The sequence below is a fragment of the Pithys albifrons genome, chromosome 4, assembly GCF_047495875.1.
Source record: "Pithys albifrons albifrons isolate INPA30051 chromosome 4, PitAlb_v1, whole genome shotgun sequence".
Lineage (NCBI taxonomy): Eukaryota > Metazoa > Chordata > Aves > Passeriformes > Thamnophilidae > Pithys > Pithys albifrons.
This window is the reverse complement of record NC_092461.1, coordinates 25567530-25594538: the sequence shown is the minus strand read 5'-3', so window position 1 is coordinate 25594538 and position 27009 is coordinate 25567530. Positions and strand designations below refer to the sequence as shown.

The window sequence follows — 27009 nt, the reverse complement described above, 5'->3', positions numbered from 1 at the left end:
TGACAAGAATAACAAAATTGAATGGTAATATAAAAAGTGACTTCTTTCAAAGGCCTTTCAAGAACAAACTGGATTTTATTTTTCATTAATGGCATTGGTTGTCTATAGTAATAGCAACTTCTCTGTATCTTGAAATCATGTAAGAGATGTGTCTTTGTTCAGATCACAGCTAAGTCTAATGGCACTTTTCAAATTACTTTACTTAAGGAGTTCCCTTAGGATCACAGGAAACAAGTGTTCTCATTTCAGACTAAAGGTGGGTGGTGTTAAAAGAGCCCACCATCTTTTCCCTCTTCAGTGGTTTACCAGAGCTCAGACAGGTTCCTGAGGCATCTGCTTTTTCACACAAATTGAGTGCTAGAAGAGACCCCAACCCTCTAAAGATTTGTGATAAAAGCTAGGTATAGCATTGCTTTTAACTATGAATAAAACAGAAAGCAAAGCTTCTGTTAAGGCCTCAGGAAAAATAAGTGAGACTTACCTGACTTTATTTCTCAGACCTCTAGGATTGTACTTCTGAGCTGCAGATGTTGTTCATTAGTTTCTCTCTGCTGCTTACCTGTGATCAATGTTACTGAACCCTCACCCCAATAAGGTCTCCAGCTGTAGAGGCCTTCATTTCCAGCTTGAACCTTGTAGACATCAACTTCTCTGCCTTGTAGTGAGAAATCAGATGGAAACTGATTTTTCCACTGCCAAAAATGTTGTTCCTGCTGCTCATGTGCTCACTCCTTACCAACAGGTTTATTCTTTAAGCTGTGCAAGAAACAAGAATTATGACAAAAAGCAGTTAGGGAAAATAAGGTGTATGGTCCAATTTCAGTAAAAAACCCCAGGGACATGGAGTTAATCCTTATTTTATTTCTTGCTATGCAGCTCGTGTATACATGTGCCACTATTTCATTTCTTTTCATTTTTCCTGTGAGAAAAACAGGCTGACTTCTTGGCTTTATGCTCCTCTCGAGTTTCCCATCTGTGATCATTCTTGTCAAACCAGAATCTAGTCCAAAGTCTGTTTTTTGATTGCAAGTGACACTTTTAGAATGCGCCTGACCTTTTTTTTCACCTTCTGTCAGTGGCCTTAAGGTGTAACAGCAACATTTCAAGTTCTGTATCTTCATGAATTGACTGGCACACCTCTTTAGCATGCTTGCTAAATGGCCTATAAATTCATCCATCTAGGTGAAATAGCAGGTTTAAGGCAATAATATTTCAAAAAGAATAAAAAATAAGCCTGTCAGATATGTTGTTTCATGGGGTGAGACCACTATTTTACCAAGTGTACTTCAACACTACTACCGAGTCATAGCAAACTAAGCACAGAAACAGAGAAATGGTGGTGGCTCCTGGGTTTAACTCATAATCTGAAAGAGATTAAGGGTGAAAGGCTGTGGTGCAAGTACATTCTTGCTCAGAAAGAATATTGTTTCTTTGTCTTGCACAAGGTGGTTATGCCAAGGGTTAAATAGCAAGAATCAACTATCTTGAGCAGCTCCTTACAGAGCTTCTTGACACTATTTCTACTTTCTTGCTTGCCTACTCAGCATCTTCTCACATACTCTCTGAGCCTCTCAGTATCATGTATGACCAATTTGTTTTCAAAGTCAACACCACAGGGTTATTAAATACAATTTGTATTTGTCAATTCATGGAATATATGGCAAAGCCAGTTAGCATCAGCTTCCTATGGAGAGGAGAGGGGTAAGGAGAAGGGGAGGTAGTGCCATGCCAAGGACTATTTTGAACTCCATCCTTTTTTATTTGGAAGGAATCTGGTTTTAAGCAATGACAAAATGCACACATTGAATTGTATTTTTTTCTTAGCATAATAACATAAAGTTGAATAAAGGCATTGACAATTATTTTAAGAATGGAATATATAATCTAAAATGCAGTTAAGATTTATTAGTATCTGAGGTTAATAATGATGATTCAGTACATTTAAATGTTTTGAAAGCATTGCAAACACCGTTCCCATAATGGTAAACACGGTTCCATCAGACTGGGGAGGGTACTGTTAGTTATGTCATGAGCTCTGCCCTCTCCCACCATAATCCTGTAGTCTCTGTTTGGCTGGTACCTTCCTTTAGAGTCACCACCTTTATTTAGGCCTGGATGTCTAAACTGAAGTGTGATGATGTAAATAGTGGCATCCCTGCCTGCATTGTGTCAGCTACGGGGATTCTCATCACACTTGAAAGCAAGCTCTGTGATTTTGATGAATTTTTTGTTGAATTTTCGATTTGTGCCCTTGGTAACAGAGGTTTCCAAAACAAGTTATTGGACTGGCATCTCAGGACAGCTGACATAGACTGTCACAGACACTGAGATATGCAGGGTGAGATATAAGTTTCCTCTTAGGGGGCCTGTTAGTTAAAAGTCTTTGGCATTTCAGAAATGGTTTTAGTGAGCACTGTGTAATTGCTGATACAAATTTTGACGCTGCTGCTACAAAGAGCATAGCTGCAGTATTACCAAACTAAAATGTCTGGAGTCATTGGAGAGAGGTCTAGATGATTTCGGACCTTGCTGGACTTTGTTTTAATGTTTTCCTAGAGTTTATTTCTTTAGTAGTGATATTTTGCACAGACTGGGGAAAGGAGGTATTCATATTTAATACAAACAAATAAAATACTATTGTTTTGTTACTACAGAAAAGCCTATTGTCATGTGATACCTATTTAATAGCAAACTCCAACAACTGGAGGATATTAATAAAAACCCAAAATTTGGAGAGAAAAAGCCTTCCCTGGTACTCAGTACAATTGCACTATAAATGTGGATTTCCTTTACTTAAAAAGAGAAAGATGGTGGTAGATAATCTGTTGTGTGGCACAGGAGAACATCCTGATGAGTGCTTTTTTTCTCCTCTCAAATTTCCTTAGTAATATGAAAACATCGAAAATTTTAATAGGATACTCTTACTCTTAAAAGTCTGTTGTTCTTAAAAGATCTTGGTATTTGGCTTTTTTTTTTCTTGCCTTTGATCCTTTCTTTCCACCAGTCTCAGGAAATGAGAGATTTGTATCTCACCCACGTAACAAACAGCTTCAACCACAATATATGTGTGTAATTTCAGCTGAAGGAGGAAAGCCCGGAAGGAATATTTTCTTATGATTTCTTTTCCTCCTTAGCATAAGCTACAAAGAATAATTGCATGTAGTTGTTCTCTTTATCAGAGGCTCCTACCACAGCCCCAGCCTGTCTCACGTAGACCTTACTGATCATGCCTGATGGTCTGCAACAATGCAGTAACTGTTCCAGTAATTTACAGGGTAGTTAGTTGTTCAGCACACTGCTGAGTTCATTAATACTGAGCAATGGGAACTGCAAAGCAACTTCTGCCATGCCTTAACCACCATTTCAGATGGAGGCCAATACCAGTTTGAGGAAAACATTTTCTTTGCTCAGGCAACTGTTTATGAAATACAAAATAAATGGATGAAGATGAGGAAAACCTCCTTTGCAATAGCTTCTTTTCTGCCCTCTGTCAGCTCTACATGCCCCGAGACAGTTGGGATGTACAGCTGCAGGCACTGGTCTCAGCTACAGGAAAGGTGCCAGAAGCCATTAACCCTTCAGTGAAGAGGCTGCCATAGGCACAGCAGGTGTGCTATGCAGGTGTTACGGTTTAACCCCAGCTGGAAACTGAGCTCATACAAGCACTCTCCCCCAGTGGGATGGGAGAGAGGATCAGATGGGTAAAAGTGAGAAAACTCGTGGGTTCCCATAAAGACAGTTTAACTGGGGAAGAAAAAGCCACACATGCAAGCAAAGCAGAGGAAGGAGTTCATTCACTGCTTCCCATGGCTGGGTATGTGTTCCACCATATCCAGGAAAGCAGGGCTCCATCACACGTGATGGTGACTTGGGAAGACAAAGGCCTTCACTCCAAACATCCTCCTTTCCTTCTTCTTCCCTCAGTTTTATGTTTTGAGCATGACACCATATGGTGTGGAATAGCCCTTTGGTCAGCTCGAGTCAGCTGTCCTGACCGTGTCCCCTCACAGATGGGGTCAGGTAGGAAGCAGAAAAGACCTTGACACTGTGGCAGTGACTAAAACATCCCTGAGTTATCAACGTTGTTTCTGGGACAAACCCTAAACATTATCCCCATGCCAACTACTGTGAAGACAATTAACTCTCCCCCAGCCCAAACCAGCACATCATGGTTGGCAGTGACCCCCTTCCTGTCGATGCCACTCAGCTGCACTGGGCACACACACCACAGCTGGAGAACAGTGCTGGACATTTTCAGGTGTCACTGAACTTCCTGTGCCTTCACTGCACATGCGTGTGTGCTGCCAAAGATTTTCATCATTATTGCAGGGACCCTGAGGCATCACACTGTCTTGAGAAAAAGGTCTTTCCTCACAGCTGGTGATAAATTAATTCAATCATGCTAAAAATGAGTTTCAAGAAGGGCAGGGAAATGCAGTAATTTGTCTCACTTTTTTTTAATGTTTTCTTATTACTGGGCAGAATGGCAAAACAACATTAAATATTAATTTATCTGCTAGATCATCTTTACTGCTGTATATGTACCAGCACAGCATGAACAAATATATTCAACTCTATTTATATCAGCTGATTTGAAGTAGTCTTTGGGATTATAAGAGTGTAAATAACAGAGCTTAAAAAAATACGCCACATGTGCACAAAAAATGTGTTGGATATATCTGATACATTTGATGCATTTTACGTACTTTTTTTTTGAAATAACATCGTAAATACTCTATAAAAACACTCTTTAGTTGCATGATGAGTCCATATTTCGTGCAAATAGGAATGTGATGAGTGAAAACCTGAAATGGTGCTCTTGGATATCACAAGTCATTCATTAGTGGACTTATTGAGGTACAAAACCTAAACCTGGTGTGAGGTCAGATTTTACCTGTAGGAGATGTTTCTCATTTGTTTTCAAAAAAAAATCTGACAGTGCAAATGGTTGAATTCCGAGAGCCAAAATAAGAAGCAGGCTTTAATGTATTTTTTATGAGCTGAAGAGAATTCATTTCTGGCAAGGCTGGTGATTTAAAAGGAGGAAAAAGGAGAACTGAGTCACATGCAGTGAAAACAGCCTATTGTTTAAAGGTAGAAATGTATTAAAAGGCACAGCCCTATGATAATGTCATTTAGAAGCATTGTTTCTCCAGGAGGCATTTGTCCTCTAGTTTCTCAACCATCACTTGGTATTGCTATGCCAGTTCTTTTAAACTATGGTAACATTTGTCCAGTGTAGTGAGTTTCATACCTGAGCAGCTTTCTGATTTTCAGTAACTGCTCATGTGTATTAAATGGTCCAGCTAGGTTTCCACTTTTGTGTTTATTCTGCTTTAATTTAGAAAAAATAGTTTCATTCTCAATGGTAGTAATCTCGCAAAACCTTGTTAAAATTGTGTTAGTTGTTATTAGGTAAGACTTGATGGATTGTCCCTTAACCTATATATGTAATTTTTAAGTGAGTTTAAATAAAATTGTGTTTGATACTTCCTGGAAACAAGGGATTCTAGGTCTTCTCCAGTGCAAGTATTATTGTGCTATTTGACTCATAGTTAAATTAACTGTTGCAGATATAAACAAGGAGTTGATTTGACTTTGTATGCCTAGTATATGTTTAATGTTACTGTATAGATTTTTTTTTGTCTATGTAGTCACAGTAGGCTGTAATGCAAGGCAATAAAAAGTTTACTTTTTATTGTATTATGCAATCTGGACATGTCAGAGGTATTGGGGAAGGTATTTTATTAAAAAGTTGAGGCTTGTTCCTAATAGTGGCAGTAGGACTGTGAATTATTTAAATGGCTTTATCTGTACAAAGTATGCAATAAATATATAGACAGAAATCTCATTTAAAATTTTATTGACAGTACATGCCACATCTTGCTTTGGTTTAAAAGGAAAAAAAAAAGTCTGTGTATTTTCTTTTAAGATGTTTCATGCTTAGGTGCAAGTGTTATGTGTTCCGCTGGAATAAAGTTTTTCTTTCTGGTAAGATTGTGTTTTATGTAATAACCTGATAGTTGTCCAGGTTTTAATATTGCACGTTTTGGGTATCGGACTTGGGTTGTTTTCATGGCAAAACTGTGTGTGATGAGAGGAAGAGCCTTTTTAGTGGGAGGTGGTTTTGGCAACTGCATTGAAGTCTTAGATCTTGTGGCTGGGTGGCTGCCTGAATACCCCCTGCCCTTGCACTGAGTGAAGCCAGAAGGAGTTGTGCAGTTGAGGAAGGACTTGTCACACCTGTGCCATGGAGAGCTCATGGCCTTGATAGATTTAGTTTTCCGCAGGAGCATTTTGTGTTGGTTTTCCCCTCATGAGAAGAGAGAGAATGTAGAGAACTAAGCAGGATGTGAAAACAGAGAATCTCTTCTCCATAAGCAAGTTCTAGATTTGCCTCTTAAGGTACATTAACTGAGCTTCTATTCCCACCCAAAAAGATAAATGCAATGAAAAGTGATTTTATTATGTCAACCAGCTAAAACATTGTGATTTCTGCCAGTGTTAAAGCTTGGCCTGTAAGGAATGTTGAGTAGCAAATTTGATTTCTCTGTGAAGAATCACGTGGAGTGCAAAAATTGAGAACAGCTGTTTATAGACAGATGCCTTCACATGCACACACATTGATGTTACGGCTTCAGCTGAGGTAATTCTCAAGTACATTTCACTGTTTCTTGCTGACAACCTGATTTGTGCTTTCCAACAGTGGGATGGCGTAGGACCTCTCCCAGACTGTGCAGAACCACCCAAAGGAATCCAAATGCTGTGGCACCCTTCAATAGTCAAACCCTACCTCACACTTCTTTCTGAGTGCTCGAATCCAGACACGCTGGAGGGGGCAGCAGGGGCACTGCAGAACTTGGCTGCTGGGAGTTGGAAGGTAGGAATATTAACCCAAGAAGTATTTACTTTTCAATTCAGAAATGATGTTACAGATGACAGCAGATTGGTGTTGTAAATGTATCTAAATTCCTCTGGTAGTTGGATAACCTTCTGTTTTCACAGAACTGTCTGCAGTCAAATTTAAAATTGTATTTTAGGTCCTAGGTAGTCACTTTGTAGCAAATGTCAGTGTACAACAGCGAAGATCACATTGGTCAGGTCAAATATGAAAAATTGCCAATCAAAACCAATATCCAAATGAGAAGCAGTTTTTTATGACTCAGGATGACAGAGCCATGAAAAATGAGCCAAAAACGCCACCAGTGGCAATCAAATGGAACCATTTTGTTTTCTCGTTGTGGAAACTGATTGACATGCTGTCTCTTGGGAGATACCAGAGCACAGCAGAGCAGGATATAAATGATGGGACACCAACACAAATAATTTCCACCTAGTTTTTTTTTTAAGTGAAACATTAAAATATATTCACAATATGGTTAAATATGTACAATGAACAAGGAAATGCTCAATCAAGCCACTGTATTCCAGCTAATCCTAATTTTCAAATATATTCAAAACACTCACTTTTCTCTCATGTATTATTTGCAGTAAGTTGAGTAAGAATTCAAGAAGATACTTCTAAAGTTAGGACGGATCAGTAAAATTCAAGATAACTCTGAGCTTGGTTTACTTTTTAGGTTAATTCCTTTGTTACTTCCCTGGTGATAAACTGGTTTCATTGGATGAAAGTACTATCTAATCCTATGGTGTAACCATAATGTATTAATTGAATCTGAGCAGGAATTTTTATCATTTACTATGAAAACACTCATGTATGGGGATATGCAGTTATCAAAGTTATGTCTCAGAAGGTATCCTGTTGGGATTTAAGCAGTTGGGCATGTGTTATATAAATATCAATTTAATTAGGCATTCATTTGGAATGTTATCGCTGACTCTAAGAAATTGGTGGGTTTTTCCCATAAAGCTTTATTGGAAGTTTGGTTAGCACATTTACTAGATCTTCTGAGGCATGTGATTTTGGTTTTTAGCATTGTGTTCCACCAAACTTATAAAGTGTTTTTGACTGTTGCATTCAATGACATGTGAAATGATTTAACAAAGTATCTGTCCAGCGATTTTTTTGCTATGTAAACATATGCCTGAAAATCATTGTCCTTTTATTATTCTCATATTGTAGACCACGTCAGACTGTGTAAGCCTGCCATAAAAACACAACAAATGTGTTCTGTCCATCTGGGAATGGGTGTAGCGCTGGTCCAAATGAGAAAACAATGCATGTATATTTGCCAGGACTAATAGAAGTGCTAAACTCCAAGTGGTGCCCCTTCTTCCATTTCTAATAAAGCTGTATGCCTGTCATCCTTTAGTTGGCAGAAGTGTACAGGGAGAGGAAGGAAGGCTCCACAGAGCTCTTTGGCAAGTGATGGCTTAGAAAAACTGTTTTGAACTTTAATACTCTCTGTGCTGATACCATGGGAAAAGCTCAGTTGTTCTCGTATTGCTCTATTTTTCTAAAGATTCACCAATTCTATTACAAGGGATGTGCAGACACAGAATGAATATCCTTAATTTCTCATGTCATACTAGCCATTTTTGTGAGGGGAGTAATCCTCTTTGGGGATTACATAAGCATTGATGTTTCCACCTTTTGACCTCTCCTTTCCACTGCTGCAGTCTAGATATAAAATTACTGAAATAAAAGATAGAAAACTCTTAATAGAGGAGGTTATTCCTAAGGGAGATTTTAATTTTTTTAGTTCCTCCAAGAAACTGTAATTGTATAAAGAATGAGAAAAAAAATTATTTTTTTTACTTGAACTTTTTCAAGAAGAACTTTATGATGGACTGAAAGAGAGAAGATGAGCAAACTGCATGAAAGTAAATAATGTTACTATTAATATTAATAGCAATAGCAGCTGTGGCCTTTTTGCAATTAGCATTATTTTTATGCCGGAAGAGTCCCAGAATATATGAGGTACCCAGTGCACCAGATGCCCTCATGCACTGCTGAAGAAATAGTCTCTTCTGGAAAAAAATACAGTGCAATTGATACACTTGCATAATTCTTTCCTAGCTGTTTCACCCTTTTGGTTCATCTGGTACAAAGCTGTCTAATCCTCTTGGGTGACCAAGAGGTAATATTTTTAACACAAGCAGTGCTTAGGCAATGCTATTACAGAGGGAAAGTGAGCAGATAAAAGGAAGCCTGAATAATTTTCAAAAAATAAAAAGTTGTGTAAGGGATTTAGATAAATGTCTGCCACTAGAATTAACAGATGATATGTGTCTAAATCCCCTAGACTACTTTTGAGTTTTTCAGACACAAAAGGAAAGTAGCAGTACGTCACTTTAAGGATTAATAGCTCAGAGAGGCTGAAAGTTTTCCTTATTCCAAGGCATATAGTTTCTCAGTGATACATGCACAAAATCAACACATGCACATAGTGAAACAATCTGTAGGACATTTTAAGCACTGCCTGAGTTGCAGAAATTCCCTCTAAAGCCAAATAAAAACATAAAAGAAAAAAGTGTAACATACATATCTTTGCATACAATTTTTCTATGTCAGAATGAAACACTTTGGACAAAAGTCTTGCCATATATTGCCCATCTGCAAAGTAAAACTTGGGGTTTTTTTTACTCATGCAATAATTGATAAATGCAATTATTATTAGAAGTAAGACCATCTATAAAAAGTCAGGAAAAAAGCATCTTGGTGACAAGTGTATTAACAGGTCTGAATTAAAGTTTATCAATAAAACAGGATACTGATTTTGAGGTATGAGGAAGAATGTTTTTAGTGTGAAAATTTAAGCAAACACAGATCACATCTGTGTATCTTGACTTTGATATATATTCTGATTCTGAAGGAGATTGACAGCTTATACACAAAGCAGAACTCCGTTTGGAAAGGGCTGTTACAGGTGAAAACAGACATTTACTCATCTCACTGTTCTGCATCAAAATGTCGTCACACAAGGATGACAGTGGTATTGGAATCTGAAGGAGAAGAACCATCTCTATCATGGAAAATTACATGTATATCCTCACTGAGACCTCTTTTTTTATTCGAGTGCTTACTTGATGCATCTATACAAAATAGAAATGCCCTTCTGGAATGATATCTCTGGAGATGGCCAAATATGTAAGCCTTTGGGGAAGATTGGGCAAATTAAAGTTTTCCACATCACTGCCAGGGTATCACTTAGTGTAAGATCCAACTTCTGCCTTGCAGTGACCTGTGCCACCAGCAGCTGGTTACTGCATGTCCCTGGCCTGATGGGGTTAAAGGCTGCTAGTAATACACACTTCAGGTACAGTGCTACCTGAGAGCCATGGGTGGGTTTGCGAGCGCTGTAGCTGCACACACCATCACCTTCTGCAGAACTCAGCTGCTGCCTGAGGTTTCGGAGTCACCAGAATACTCCGAGTTGGAAGGGACCCACAAGGATCATCAAGTGCAAATCTTAAGTGAATGGCCCATACAGGGTTCAAATCCAAAACCTTTTTGATTATCAGCACCATCCTCTAATCACTGAGCTAATCACAGAGTCTGTACCTGGGACTGGGTGGCTTTCTGTTTTGCAGAACTCATTGCTTCCCAAAATATTTTATCCTGTGAAATCGTAACTGTGGTAATTTCACTGCATCCTAAACATCCTGAAGGCAGAAGAAACAACATGTGAAAATAATGGCTATTAGTTTTGGCTTTGCTTCCTTTCATTGCCACTCCTGAGATTTTTTTTTTTCAAAGAAAATAGACTTTTTCTAACTATACTTAATATGAACTTGCATTTTAATGCTGCTTAGAAATCCAAAATAAAAATCTAGGGAGAATACATTCCTCATCAATCTTAGCTGGAGTTTTCCCTGAACAAATAAAGTTTGAGATATTGCCTTTACTTCCCATTAGGTACTGACTTTTCACTGGGAGCTCCTTTAGTTATCTTTGCAACTTAATTTGAATTTAACCAAAATTGTGCAAAAATACACAAATAAAACTAAACATAGATTTGCTGACCCAGCTACATTATGGAAACAGTTACCTGTTTCTTAAGAAGTCTCTCCCACTATAGCCCTTGAAACCAGAAATTCTTCCTGCAACCTCATATCATTACCTTGCATTAAAAAATTACATGGTTTAAAATTACAAGAGTCATCCTGTAAAAGATGATATTTTTATATATAGTCTGGCAGCACCATCTTTCCTCAGATGGTCAGAATAAAAGTGGCAAGTTCTTTTTAGTTTTCACCTTGGTCAATAGGCAATTAATGCATTAAATCTCCTGAGCATGTAAAAAGTTATATGCAGAATGTCCTAGAGTTGACAATGTCAAGAATCCTCCTGAACAAAATTAACCTCTCAGGAAGAAAGGAAGTACCAGGATATTTAATGGGATGTTACTGTGTCTGTCTGTCCATATCTGAGTGCTGAATTTAGGCTGATGACAGTTTATCTGCCAGAGACATTACCACAACACTGCAATACCTGTTGGTGCGATCTCACACAACCACAAAAGAGCTGAGGTTGGCAGGGACCTTCGGAGGTCACCTGGTCAAACCCCCTGCTTAAGCAAGGCCACCTGAACATAGTTGCCTAGGATCATGTCCAGGTGTTTTTCTGAATGTCTTCAAGGGTGGAGACTCCACTGGCAACCTGTGCCAGTGCTTAGTCACCCTCACAGTGAAAAAGCAATTCTTGCTGTTCTGCAAAACTCCTGTGTTTCAGTTATTGCCCATTACCTCTGGTCATACAGTATTAACCACTTCAATTGCATGCAGTTTATAACACAGTGTTGTCACTACAGGTGGGATTTCCTTAGTTTTGTTAAACCCTTAAAAATAATATCTTCATTCATATAGCCCTCTTTGGTTTCAAAACACTATGATAACTTCTATAAGTAATACCTATCTTTTAAAATTAGGAAACAAGCTCTGCTGAGTTTCTGTTGACAACACAGTGGTTTATGTTAGAGCAGGCTGCATACCTGCTCTGGGCCCTGGTTAGTCCCCTCTGTGCACCCAGTCTTCTGTCTCAGTTACTTTTCAGGCTTTACAAACTTCCCTCATGTGCTTTAATGGCAGGATGGGCAGTTTCATTTTCCATGCTATTTCTCATTCAGACCAGGATGCCATTGGCCTTCTTGCCCACCTGGGCACATGCTGGCTCATGTCCAGCACCCTCAGATCCTTTTCCACCAGGCAGCTTTCCAGCCACTCTGCCCCCAGCCTGCAGCACTGCATGGGCTTTTGTGACCCAGGGGCAGGAGGCATTAGGTACCTCAGCCTTTTCCTCATCCTTTGTCACCGTTTCCTCCTGCATCCAGTAACGGATGGAGATTCTCCTTAGCTCTCCTTTTGTTGCTGCTGTGTTTATAGAGACATTTTTTGTTCTTTTACATCAGTAGCCAGATTAAGGTCTAGCAGGGCTTTGGCCCTTCTAATTTTCTGCCTGCATAACCTCACAACATCCCTGTAGTTCTCCTAAGCTGCCTCTTCCAAATGTGAAAAAATCTCCATTTGTTTTCCTAAGCTCCAGGCAGAGCTGGTAGTCTTCCCCACTGGCTCGTCTTTCAGCACTTGGGGATGACTTGTTTCTATGTTTTTAAGACTTTCTTCGCGAAGAATGTCCAACCTTCCTGGACTTCTTTGCCCTTCAATACTGACTCCCAAGGGACTCTGTGAACCAATCTTCTAAACAGTCCTGAGTTTTCCCTCTGAAAGTCCAAGGCAGCAGTTCTGCTAATCCTCCTCCTTACTTATTCTTTGATTCTGTAACATGAGGAGCAAGTGCTGCTCTGTTCAAGTCAATGTCAGTCTCCTCAGGCTGTAGCATTCCTTGGCTAGTCCTTTTTAGCTCCTTTCCTTTCAGTTCCATGTTTGATCATACTCAGCAGGGAATAAGAAGGCTCTTTGGTTAGACAACTGAATGTCCCTGCCTTTGATCCCTAATATACAGGTACAATACCCATGTGAGGGGGGTTTATGGGTCATTGGCCTGATCTCTTGAGATAGCTAGATGCTATCTTTGTCTTTGTTCCTTAGCCAAGCTACTGCATTTATTTTGTTAATCCTGTCCTAGAGAAATTTGACTCTCATGGGAGCAAGAGCTCCATTAAGTAAATTATTAGATAAGGAAACTGAAAACATAAAAGGGACCAATTTAGAGACAAGGTCAGTGCAGCTGCTTCAAATAATAGTATGAGAAGAGTTTCAAACTCCTTACCATTCAGTCACTTGCAGATAATGAGTAATTATATTCTAAAGCAGCAGACATCTAGGTTATCAATCTTCTCTTATCAGGCAAGGACATATTTTGGGTTTCTTGCCAGACTTTTCTTATTATTCCAGTTATTTATATATTAACCCTCTGGAGTTTCATCAGGCAGTTTGAGGAGAAAGTTTTTTTGGATTACAGTGAAAAAGCTTACTTTTGTTTTCTCCAAAATGGTGGTATTGTGAAACTTTATGTGATAGTATGGAGAGGACCACTTATAACATATCACATAATCAACAAAGGCAAACTTTTAAAATAACCAATGCTTTATTCTGTCAGGAATTCTTACCTGGGTGGAAACCCCCCCTGAGATAAATCAACAACAATTAATACAGGGAAATGTACTGGCTCTATAGAAAGGAAGACAAGACTGAAGGGACAGGACAGTATTAAAGAAGCAAGACCTGCTGCTGCAAATACTTGTATCACAGACATCATGAGGAAATGAAAATGGACATCAGTATGTGGAATGGGAGCGCAGTGACATCCTGCTCAAAGTAGTCCCTTACTACAAGCAGCTTATTTCCAATGAGATGTGTCACTTTTGTCTTAAAATGTTTCTTTTTTAATAAGATCAGTTGCAATGTTTGGAATGCTGATTACAATGGTTTTCAAGTAATTTTGAATACATGGTTTGTACTTGTACTGCAGAACCAAGAATGATGGGGTGCAAGGGCAGTTCCTTCTCAGCTTTACCTTCCTATTTAAGATAACTTCTGCTAACACTGTTTTATTTTTCTCTAGTTTATTTAAATGTTTACCCACTAGATTTTTATCTTTCCCTTTAAGCTTGACTAGGTTGTGGAGCAAGAGAAGAGGAACCAGTTAAGGCTTTTCTTTTGTCCCAGCACAAAAATACAGAGTACTTAACTGGTGGCCTACCAGGTGGGGTAATTTCTGAGAACAAAGCACTGCAGTCAGGGAGCAAAAAGTCCCTGGGAACTTTCTTCCTGCTCTCTTCAGAAATTGCAGAAAGATAACCAAGATTTCTGAGCCTTCCTCTCTGTCAGGTGCTGTGACTTCTTATGGATCCTAGAGAGTTACTTGAGCAAAATAGATCTTTAATTTTCCAAGTGAAATACAGATTTTTTTTTCCTGATACATATATTACATTGAGTCTGATCATACAGAGAGAAATATTAATCTTTGGTTGCTCATTGGTCTTTGATTATTAAACATGCAGTTCTAGATCATTGTCTGTTGTTTCAGTACTGCTAGCAGATAGACCCTTTCTAAGCCTTTCCTGGCAGACCTCTCCTGATTCTCATGGTAATTCAGTTTGCATTGTCATGCCTGCTGCCCTGATTTAACTTTCATTTTATCGTTTATGTCTCAGAAATTCCCCCTTTAATATTCAATATCTCAGTAGTCTTTGGGTCACAGTGCTGAACTATGTCAATACATTGCAAATTCTTGCCAAAACTGAAGTATGTGATACTTTCAGTAACACAGATGTCAACATCAGGAAAGTGAATCCATTCAGAATATCAAGTCCAAAGCTGTTGGTATTCCTTGTATTCTTTGTGGGGCTTTATTTAGTTAGGGTTTTTTTCTTTTTTATTTTGTGCTGGAAATCTCTTTCTTGTTTGCTTTGGTCTCCTGTGTTGGTGCTTCACAGGGGAACAAAGAAAACCATATGAAACACTGTCACATGGAAAGGGGAGATTTCCTCAACCATTAGAGTGGGGAGCTTTTCTCAACACTTGGTCATTTATTTGTCTGTCAGTGCCCCAGGAAAGCCAAGACCCTTGTGTCCCACCAGTCTGTCAGTGTCTTGTTATGGGAACCCTTCACCAGACAATCCCACTGGATTAGAGAGTGATTTGACTTTCAGGGAGGCTAAACCAGCAGCATAAGGGAGACTCCTCAGAGGGTCTTCCCACTTTATTTGAATGTGTTACCCGCTGCCAGCAGCTGCTGGTGCCTGTGAAGGACTCACTCTAGCAGTCTACAGAATAACACTATTGATACAAACTGTGACAGGTTAAGGTTGGAAGATTGTCAGTGATCGTATCTGACTGCAAACACTTATTTAAAGCAATATGCAAACAAGCTCTAATCCCAGCAGCAATATTCAGTGTGTGTAGAGTTCAGCCTGTCGACCAATCCCAGCACTTAGAGCAGAGTCTTGCTGATTTTCTCCCCATTCTTAACTTATTTCTATACTATTTCTTTATGTTTAGATGGAGCTTGAGTGACTTAAGTCATAAATACTTTTGTTTCTGACTCTTTCTTTATGTTTAGATGGAGCTTGAATGACTTAAGTCATAAATACTTTTGTTTCTGATTGGTGTAAAAGTCTCTCATTTTGCTTTTAAAGATACAGTCAAAAAAATACAGGGCACATGCCCAGTGAGGGGTGGTCGTACCTTGGAGGCCAGTAATTTTGGAATGGAGGTGTGTGATAATATTACTATTAGGCTTTAATAAGCCAAGTTCATATCAGAAGAGAGATTTCACCACAGTTGCTGGCTCAGCAGCAGGACATCTTTTATCTCCCTTGGCTGAGAGGTGGTGCTATACAGTATATAGTATAAAGTACCACTGTGTTCTCCCCACTGCAGGGATTTCTGTGGAGGGGAGAGCACGGTGTCTCCACTCTGCTCCACACTGTGTTCTCCCCACTGCAGGGATTTCTATGGAGAGGAGAGCACGGTGTCTCCACTCTGCTCCACTCTCTGTTCTACCCTCCCTAGCAGGTGCCTGTTGTTGGAGAGAGAGTCACTGGGGAGCATGTCAAACGCATTCTATCCAGGGAGTAGCAGATGCATTTCACCCTATAATTTCTGTACTGTTGTAACTTCCCTTAGGATCTGAATATAACTTCTTAGTTTCCCCTAATTTTTACCCCTAGCTATCTTCCCACACACTAAAAGGAGTTAATTGACTAAATGCTTTTCAATTCCTCTGAAAAATATAAGTAAGTCTTATCTAGATTTATAACTCTTTTGTTGAGTTTTAGCCTAATGTAATCTTAATCCCTAGAGACATTCAGCTCTGGAAAGGGTCCTTTATAATAATAAGTGACAAACAAAAAAATAATTTTCAGATTTAGTGTATTTTTCTACTTAATTACTGTGACAAAAATAAAAAGGGAACTACTAATGAGAGTGGACATAGAGCTTCACTCTGTACCTTCAAAGTGATGTATGGTAGTTATGCCCCCCGAATTTAATTATCAGTAAAGTGTATTCATGCACAGATTGTGACTCCTATGCTTGTCTCCAATAATTTAGCCTCAATATGATGCAACAATAATGATTTGATTTTATTTTCTGGCTCCTTGTTCCCTCTAAAGTGTTTGTGGTTCCCATAGGAGTGCTTTTGCTTTACAAACTGAACAGTTATTTGATCATTGACACTGCCACTGATTTGTGGAATAACAGGATGATTAAGTATATTGGCAGAGTGCCTCACTTACTGATAGGCAGCAAACCCTTTGTCTCTTTTTTATGATTTTTCATCTCTTAGCTTTTATACTTCACTGAGCTCATACTAGCAGTTGACCCACAATGTGGAAATGCAGGAATGTTCTTGATGGCTTTAGGCAAACGAAAGGATCATCAGTATACTCAAGAGCAAATCAGTTTTTCCGTTCTCTGTGAGAATAAAATAGCCATTTTGAGGCATCTCAATTTGAGCTTTCCTGAAATCCACACAGTGCAGCATAATTGCTTGCAGAGACTTGTCCTAATTGGCAGCTTAAGGAAAGAGAGCCAGACAGTTCCTACCACTTTCCACATGGAAAGTTCTCCAGAGACTGTTGAAACAATTAGTAGGAATTTCTGTCTTTCTGCCTAAGGTTCATGACTTGAAACAGCAAATGAAATGATAGCAAATCACACATTGAGGAGTCTGTGAACTTTTCCCAAAGCAAATGACATCCTCTGGAAAAAGACAGCTTTGGAGGGAGAGGGATGCACAGGGGAGAGGAGAGGTTTCATACATACTTTCCTGTAGTTTCCCATTGTCTTATGTGTATGTGTGTGTATGTGCATCTGTAAAACATTATATCTGGATTTTTCCCCTGTGAAAACTTTGGAGATGTATTTTTTACTGTTGTGATCAAATTAATTGGTTCATTACAGATCCTGAAGGCTTGCATGTCATTTATTCAGTAAGGAGGTTTATACTTTTTTTTTCATATTGAGTTATTTCAGTGTTTCTCCTCCAATCTCTCCTACTCTCCCCAGGGTTAAAAGAAAAACATTTCCTAATTCATTTCTATTAAACTTTTGGAATGGATGATGAAAATACTACATCCCAAGATGTCTGTTGTAAACCTGGTTTCATGAAACAAGTGCTTGTGTTTTCCCTTGGTAGCTCACTAAAAAGGAAAATCAAGGGAAAACTGTTTACTGAGGTGTTAGTGTGGAGGTTTTCAAAATATAGTGAATAATCTAAAGGATCGTTTTAGATTCTCTCTGGTATTGAATAGACATAAATAAGCTTTTTTTCTCAAAACAAACACCCCCACTGATTCTTCCTGCAGTCTATTTTGAAGATGCTACATCTGTGATGTGCTTCTGCAATGAACAACAGCATCTTTCAGAATATTGCCTGCTAGCTTGAACTCTCACCTCAACTAGACAGACTCACTCCTTTCTCAAAATATTCTCACTGCTACCATGAACTATTACTCTGACAATCACCCTGTAATCACAGCAGACACAGCAGAGACCTCCCATGGGAGAGATGTACAAAATATAGCACTTTTTAAGTGCAAAGAGCTATTTCTTCTTTCCCAGCTGCAGCTGAGAATGTGTTTAACTGACAGGTAAATACATGTTTATTAAAGCAGGAGGGTTAGAAATACTCATTTGGTGTTTTCATAGCATCCTTTCTATGTAATATCCCATTAGAATCAAGGTGTAGGAAAGAAATTATTTTTCAGTAGATGCTTTCTTTTAAACTCATTGACCCTTAAGATGCCTTTTAGTTTTGTATCTGATCATCCTATACACTGGTTCTAAAGAAGAGTCTGGAGGAAACCATGTAGAATAAGAGTCCTGCTCCTCACCCAAGAGTCCTGCTACTACTTCTCTTACTTAAGAGCTATTTGCTTTGCTGCAGGAAATGTCAGCACATTTGTGTTTAGAGACATTATTGTGCTCGGTGATGCTGAGAACCCCTTGTCCAACTTACCTGACTGGAAAGCTTATCATAACCATTAACATTTTCATCTACAGCATAGTCCAGCCAACTGGCTTTTGTTATGCACAGTTACTGCAAAGAATTAATGAAACAATATTCTTTAGATGCTGCTTTCTTTTCCTTTTTCCTCATTTCCCCTGAATTATATCACCTGGAATGAATTTGCACTTCAGATATTGCAGCATTGCAGTTCTTGTCTATCTCCATATCTACTGCTCTTATCATATAGATATGCATTCCATTTTTTTCCCTTCAGGCCACCTATCTATTTTATAAACAGATGATAGCTTTTAAAGTGAACACTTCAACTGTGGTAAGTAGAGGCCATATGCAGAGGTTAAGCATGGTCTGCTGACTGTGAATGACTTACCTTTTTTAATGTTTTGTTTCATGAAATTTGTTTTCACTCTGGTTATAGAGTAATGCCATTGCAATGTAATTATTCTTTATGGTGTGATTTAACTGTTCTTTAAGCAAAGTTTGGCAAAAGAGAAGTCTTGTTGTGATCTGGAAATTCTAAGGCTTACCATCCTTTCTTTTTTAAATACTTGAAATATTTCAGAAGCTAAGACCTTCCAGAACTTGTCTTCACCTTCTAGGTACAATAGCAAGGTACTCATCCATGCCATAGCACTGAAAGGAAGGAGACTCTCTGCTGCAATAATTGCCTTTCAACTGTCAGTGCAAGAAGCATGAATGTGAATTTAGGAAAATTCCAGAGAAGCGTTCATGAAGTGGCAGTGAATATGTGCCTAGTGATGGCTTGTTTTGAAGTGGGCTGTGCTGAGGAGACCGGCACATCCTGCAGGTGTCCAAACATCTTAAATTTGGCAATACCCACAGATTTTAAAACCACAAGGTCACAGTTTTGGTCTTGTTTCCATTTTTGCAAATGTTGGAGCTAACAGCAGAATGGAAGATAGGGAAGTATAGCTCATCTTTCCTCCCTTCAGGTGCTGGGAACCCCAAGTTGTACAGCACTGGATGGAGCTCCTAGTCAGCACACTGCACAGATCCCTTGTTTACTGGCATGATGCTCTTTAGAGCTCCTAGAGGATTTCTTAGAAGTAAACAACTCTATTCATCATTTCTACTGTCAAATAAAAGGATGTTTACATGAGAACATTGTGCTGTCTTTGATACAAGGACAAGGCCGCGCCGGTGATGTCATGACCAAGTGTCAAGTGGGAGATGCCTTTGGGCTTCTCTGGTAGAATTAGCCACTGGGTTTGTCCTGCAGCACGTGATGCATGGAGTCAGGCACAGCACAGACCTGCACCACCCTCAGGTCGGCTCTCGAGGGGATCTCTAACACTTTGATGTACAATAGTATTCCAGTTAAAATCACTACAGGTGCCAAACCCACACATATAGTTGTCCTCACTTTTCCTTCTGAACAAGTTGTGAATCACAGAAGTAATGATAACAGGATTTTCATGTTTGTAGACTGATTAATTCTTACGGTAATAACAAAGAAATACTCAGACCTCTTGAACATGCTTTGTAATATATATTTTGTAATGTAAGTTTTGTTGGTTTAGCAGCAAACAAGCATCATTAGATGTTGCATACGAAATGCTGATGCGCGATAAGTCATCTGCAGACTTGGGCAGTAAAAATGTAACCAGGTGTGCTAGGAGTAAAGTCAATTCATCATTTAATTTCTCTGTCACCATAAAAAATTAGTGCAGATTGCCAAATCAAGTGGTTGCCTAGCATCATAAATGCAATTATTTCCCCTCATTTGAGTTTTGCATCCAAATGCTTCTGTTGCCGGTTCCTGTGTTGTGACCTCAGCTGCCTTGCTCTCTAGTGATAACCTCAGCTGCTTTGCTCCCTAGTGCCTCTGTGGCTTCCCTCACGCTCTACCCTGTGTCTTTGCAGTGGTCAGTGTACATCCGCGCTGCCGTCCGCAAGGAGAAAGGATTGCCAATCCTGGTGGAGCTGCTTCGGATAGACAATGACCGGGTGGTATGTGCAGTTGCTACAGCTTTACGAAACATGGCCTTAGATGTCAGAAATAAAGAGTTAATAGGTATGTTCTTTGCAAAAAAATCTATATATGCTGTGGGCTTGGGGATTTTTTTTCCAGTTTTCTGCAGAATGAGTGCAATGAAAACTGTTCTTCTCACATTTCTAGAACAATGTCTTCAATTCTTTCTCTAGTGTGTCATATTCAGATTTTGTGTGACAGCTTGCTGGTATATTGCAAGGAATTGTTAAATTAATTAAACATCATGCAATGTTTCTTGATCTCTCATGCTCTAATCTCTGTGAGAAAAGCAATGGCTTTGTTCTGCTTTAGCACTTCACTCTGGGGCTGGCAGTAGCACGATCTAGGCAGAGCACCCAGTCCTGATCCTCAGATTACCTATTGCAAGCAACTTTGGGGTCATGAAGTGACAAAGCATAGAAGTCTTAAGATGGTTACGAGAATTTACGGGGCAGCTCCACAAGAGAACTGGAAGATTTCTGATTCACAAACAAATACAGTTAAGGAGAATGACAAGAATTTATGTAAATCATGATTGTCCCTGTTTTTTGATTGTATGGTAAGCACACATGTTGGGGGTTTGGACTTTTTTTAATTTTGTTTAGGTTTTTGGTGATGTTTTTTCAGCTGAAATTTGTCCAAACACTGGATCATGGAACTTTTCATCTTCTGTCTTTGAAAAATAATCACTTATTTGATTTTTAACTATTTAAACAATCGTGACAAAATTATTTCTACTGCTGTATATTAAGAGCATATATTTATTTTGTTTTTGTTAACTTGTTAATTTGTTATCATTACAGCATACTTCTCTGCTTTTAATTCCAAAATTCCACAAATAGATACCTTTTTCATGTTGTTTGTTATTTTTATCCAGTGCTGTCTTAAGGTTAATGCTTCATTACAGGAGTGCTCTGCAAATTGTTAAAACAAGGCAGTCATGACTCTCACATGTTGTACTAATGTTCCCAAATCTGAAATTTTTGTTTAGGAAAGTAAGACTGTACATGTGAAATTAACTGTTCTAATCTATGTCCCATTCAAAATACTGGTTAAATTACGGATGATAAGTTTGTGCAACCTCTTAATATTTTGTGAAATCCTTGAAGAACATGCGATAAAAGCAAAGATGAATTTAAAAAAAAGATGGGAAAAGTCTGTTGAAAATAATTACCTAACAAATATATGTAGCCAACTAGTAATAACTGTACGGTACTGATCAGTTTTAAGCTATTTGTAGGGTTATTCTGAGGACTTGTACTTCATAATTGCAATTCAAATTTGCTGCAGTTTAGAAACAGTCCAAACATGCCAGGATGACAGCGGAGTTATGCCTGTTACTTTTGAACCATTTCAGCTGTGATCTTTGTATGTTCATTTCTTTGGCTTTCATCACTGAACTTCAAACAAACCATAATAGCAGTCATTACTGCTCTTGTTCTTGAGTATTTTTGAGCAAATAGGACCTGTCATAGAGCTGATGTTCAGAAATGCTAAGCATTGCATTGATCAAGGACTTCAACTCATGCTGTAGGCCATCCATTTTTGTGATACAGCAGTTCCACATATTGCAGGATGCTTCAGCTGTTGTTATGGAAAGGAAGACTCAAAAGGGGCTTACTTTATCAGGTTAGTTGCTCAAGCCTCTTTCTGCATAAGCAGAATTGACATGGTATTTATCTTTTCTCTTTGCGATTTTTGTTTGTGCGTCATATTCTTGTGGTGACAAACTCTACCTCATAAACTGTAATTTCCCCCTAAAATGACCTTTTTTAAAGGTGAATTTTCCAACTGTATATGTTGTAAAATTACATGGGTAGAATTGTGTTGGTTGGGGGTTTTGATGCCTTTATAAAGCTTTCTTTTCAGTGGTGCTGTCGTTCCATTTCCAACTGACAATTTTTTTCTGAAATGTGCCAGAGAATGATATATTTTATTCTGCTGCTGCCAAGTAGCCCATAAATCAGTGTTGAGGCACCTGGAAAATATATCAGAGAGCTTGCTAAAATCCAGACTCACCTATATTAAACTACAAAACAAGCAAAAAGACCCTTTTTTCAAATGGCCAGAGCTTTTGTACTAGACTTCATTGAATTGGCCAGTCTGCTTTGTTTTTCACACAGATCTATCAACTGTGTTATATTGCTAAAGTTGGTGCCTGGCTTCTCTTGCAACTTGTCTGAGCCATCCCCATAGCAGCATTTTCTTTATTTATAGTGAGCTCTTCCTGGGTTTCATTTCAGTCATCCTCCATGTCTTTAAAAGGACCCTCTTTTTTCTCCTTCTTTATCGTTTTTGCATTGGGCCATGTGTCTCTGACCAAGACAGCAGACATACTCATCTCTTTTCATCCCAAAATTAAACTGCACTCAGACTAAAACATGGTAAACCTGGACTACTTAGTACTGGCACTAGGTAATCCAGCACCCAGTTTTCCCTTCTAGGGCATAGTGCCCAGGAGCATTCCTGGTCATGGTCAGGCCAGCTGATTCCAATAAGACTTACACTGCAGACCCTTCATCAGTTTGGCTGCCCCTCTCTGGACTTGCTCCAGCACCTCAATGTCCTTCTTGAATTGAGGACGCCAAACTGGCCACAGCACTCGAGGTGTGGCCTCACCAGTGCTGAGTGCAGGGGCACGGTCACTGCCCTGGTCCTGCTGCCACACTGTTGCTGATACAGGCCAGGATGCCACTGGCCTTCTTGGCTACCTGGGCACATGCGGACTCACATATACATGATATAGGCATTGTCCTCTTGAAGTACAATTTGGAACTTATATTAGTGTTGCATTTCATACTGTTTAATGATAAACAGTATCCACAAATACTCCATAGAGTATAGCTAGAGTGAATGCAGAGCTGGAGTTATAAAACTTCAATGCATAGTTCTGTGCTTCAAGTCCTTCTGTCAGTTTTCTTTTATCCTGAGAGTGGTTTCTAATGCTATTCTGGGTCAATGTGCCGCTCTTTCTCCTGACCTGTACTTTTGTGGTTACTCTTTTTTATTTAGATTTTTCTTTTTTTAGAGATTAGTAGCATTTTAATCACTCACTCTTGGAAAAAAAAGGCCAGTTCCACCTAAAGGTTTTTGTTGACTTTTTGTACTGTGTAGAAAATAAGTCCTTATGTATCTCTGCCCTTAAAATGTGTAGGGAATCCAGGTGTCTATTCAGGGGCCTAGATTCTAAGGAGTTTGATAGGATAAGTCAAAGTGTTGTAACACTTAAGACATCTTTTTTGTGGCTATCATTGTAAAACTTGATTCAGATAAGTAAAGTTAGTGGTACAATTTCTTTTGCCTTCACAGGGTTTTGAGTCAGGTCCTTTAGCAGGGATCATTGTCAAATATTTCCTGAGTTGAGGGCTACAAGGTGTCAGTACTGCAGTATTCACTACTCATCTGTCAGGAATGCACATGTACACAAAATTCAAGGATACCATATCAATTAAATTGTTACTTACTATGTTCTGGAAACTACTTAATCTTGCTAGTTGTCTAAAAGTTCATCTTCTGATATAAGACACCTGTATTAGACTCCCTGGTAAGAGAGACTCCCAGAAGGTGATTCATTCTCTCTAACATGCAATAAAAATGGATCTCACTCTGTATTACCATCTAACAATTGTTGGAAAAATTCTAGGGAGTATGTAAATTGCCACTGAGCGTATGTCTTATGATCTCATGAGCAGTGCGGGACCATTTGGGTGACTGCTGTTTGCTTCAAAGTTTTATTGCTAAACTTGAGAAAATTTGATTGAAAGATATCAGGAGTTCACAACTCTAATAAATTATTAGACTGGCAAAATAATTCAGGTTGGAAGGAACCTCACAAGGTCATTTTGACCAGCCTTGCACTCAAAGAAGCATTAGGTATGTTATTTCAAAGTGATCTTGACATTTGGAAAGATTTCATTTCAACTGTGAGGCTGAAAACACCTCGGAAACAAGTATTTGCATTCTCACAGCAGAACATGACTCTTCTGAAGCGTAAACAACTACACGGGGTCCTCCTGTTTTAAAATATGCTCACATTTTGTTTCAGGATTAGTAGTAACTCCAAGTGAAAACAGTGTTCAGCTTTGTAGTTACAAGAATGACAGCTAAGTCCTACTAATGTACATTGATAAAGAATATGAGGATGTGTCAGGAGATGATTAAATCAAATATGCAGCTTTTGTCACCTTTAAGTGCCTTCATGCAGTTTTCTCTCGTTTCTAAAAGTGAGCATTTCAGAATTTCTCACACATGCGTCTACAAGAATCTGGGAGATACTGATCTTTTTAATTGAATTTTTAACTGGCCTATGAAGTATCTTAGTCACTTAAATATTAAATTGACATAAATTCACAATGCAGAAGATGCCAGAAAACAGGAATTGTAGGCATTTGTTCAGAAGAAGATGAAGACAGAATATATACTGGGATTTATTTAATTTGTGTCAATTTTCGCTACCTTTCATTTGTAGTGTTTGATAGTTGAGCTGTGCAAAACAATAAACAGATACATGAATGAGAAAAAGCTATCATCAAAAAGTTGCTTTACAAAATGGAATGTATGGTCATGTATTAATAACTGCTCCTCCTTACTCTGTGTAAATTAAGAGAAGGATTTTAGTTTAGTAACTTTGATGTTTTATAACATGCATATAGCAACATCTGGACTGAGTGGTTTCTAGTGCTGTATACATAAGTAAGCTGAGGATTTAAACTGATAAATATTTAAATGTTAAGTATTTTTTCCATTGCATTGTAAAAGCCTTGTGCTAAGGAGATCTTGTCTTTTAATGTGCCTTCATCCATATACACATTGCCTTTTGCTCCAGTTTCAAATATATTTCTGACAAGCAGACCTGGTAGTTAGAGAGGTTAGAAAAGGTTTTCTCCCTTGGTCACTTCTTATTAAATAACATTCTCACGTGAAGGGATTTAGGGGGAAAACCTGCACTGGTAAAACAGAATTCCTATTTTTAGTATCAAAGTCAAGATCAAGCATTTTTCAAATTAGAATAACTCTTCTGTATCTGAATTTCTCTCTTGCCTAAGTACACCTGTCTGAATTTTGGGGGATTTTTCTCTACCATGAACCATCTGAAAAAATGGTGTTTCAAGTAGTTAAATAGGCTTCTGGACACTAGAGAGAAAACAGCACCTCTAGGTGTTCATCCCACTTCTCACTGTCACCTTCTGAAGTGTTTGATCTTGGTGTAATGAGTCCTGTGTGAGAACTTAGAGAAGTAGCCAGAGACTCAATGGCTGACTCGTGTGTGACTGGAGATAGGGAAGCAGTATTCCAGCAGTTGTTCTGGTGGTACAAAGAACTGTCCTGCTCCCCTTTAATTAGGCCACTAGACTTTGCAAAGGCAATTAGTGAAAAAGCACTACAATTTTTCATTGTCACCCAAAACAGCAGAAGTAACTGCATGCAGGCTTTAATCTATGATAATGAAGAATACTACTTTTCACAGATCTGTTTTCCCTTGTAATGCCAAGTCAAAAAATCTTTTCATCTCTATCATAATAAGCTCAAGATGTCCCACAAATACTAACCACAACCCAGATGTAGTTTAGTGTTAGGATTTAGCTATTCCTTGTAGTAGAATAAATTCTGGGGTAATTCCTGGAAAATTACTTTATTTCTATTTTAAATGCTAGTTTCAAGACAATCACCTTCAGTATTGCACCATGACAGCTTATCTAGATGGGGGTCATAATTTTAAATGATGCCATGTAATGTTTTAAGGTTTATAAACCTTACAGTCTTTATTATCGGCTTTATCAGTTTGTATTCGCATTCAGTAACACTTAAAATTAAATTCTGTGTGCAAGTCATAAAAGTGCAAAATCTGGCAGAGGTGGCCCAGGCAAATCTAGATACAGTGTGCCTGCCAAAAACACCATCACCAAAAAATCAACAAACAGCCAAGGGATGTGCCTTTTCACTTCATTGATGTGCAATTCACACATAAGAAAGTGCCCTGACCTGCACCTTGTATTTTGTTTGACATAAACAATTTTTATTCTCTTCTTCCACACAAAGCAGCAAGCAATTAAACCGTAACTGTGTCTGCTTTTCTTACTCAAAAGATTGACATTTCAAATAATTGAATCTTAATTTTCATCTCTGTTTCTCAGTATATTCATGCTGAGAAATACTACTTATTTTTTTGAAAATTTGGAGTTCTGATCTAAAAAGTGCATGTAATTGAGTCACATATTCCATAAAATATACAAAGGTAGAAATGCAAATCTCACAAACTGCCAAGGTAATTGTAAAGTACTTTTAAATCCATGAGGATGGCAAAGCAGTTTCGAAAATTCAAGTTTTGTGACAGCTTTATATTAACAGATAAGTGTATCAAAACATATTTCCAGCCTCTTCCCTATCACCTTCAATTCATGGAACAGCAAAGTAGTTTTATTCTCTGCAAGATGCAAAATAGCCTTTTCTAGTGAAATACTTACCAGCTTAAGTGATTTTCAAATTATAGAAATTATGTGTATGGCATTTTTTACTAAAAGCACTTTCCTTTGAAGAAACTCAAATTCCTATTCTTGACACGTCAGTGCAAGAGAGTAGAACATGGGAGATGAATTAGCATTTCATAAAGTATTGTCCTTCTCACATGTGAGACCATGGGAATGAGTCTGGGGCACTGTTCTTTCAAAGGGCGTTGGAG

General features: G+C 38.5%; 1 protein-coding gene across 6 annotated transcripts in view; it reads left to right on the top strand.

Moving 5' to 3' along the window:
• CTNND2 (catenin delta 2) overlaps positions 1 to 27009 on the top strand; it is a 636240-nt gene that overhangs the window by 546275 nt on the left and 62956 nt on the right. For all 6 annotated transcript variants that reach the window (XM_071553703.1, XM_071553697.1, XM_071553698.1 and 3 more), the window contains 2 exons: positions 6707 to 6880; positions 20222 to 20372. In XM_071553703.1, the coding sequence (XP_071409804.1) occupies positions 6707 to 6880; positions 20222 to 20372 (325 nt within the window). The remainder of the gene's footprint in view (positions 1 to 6706; positions 6881 to 20221; positions 20373 to 27009) is intronic.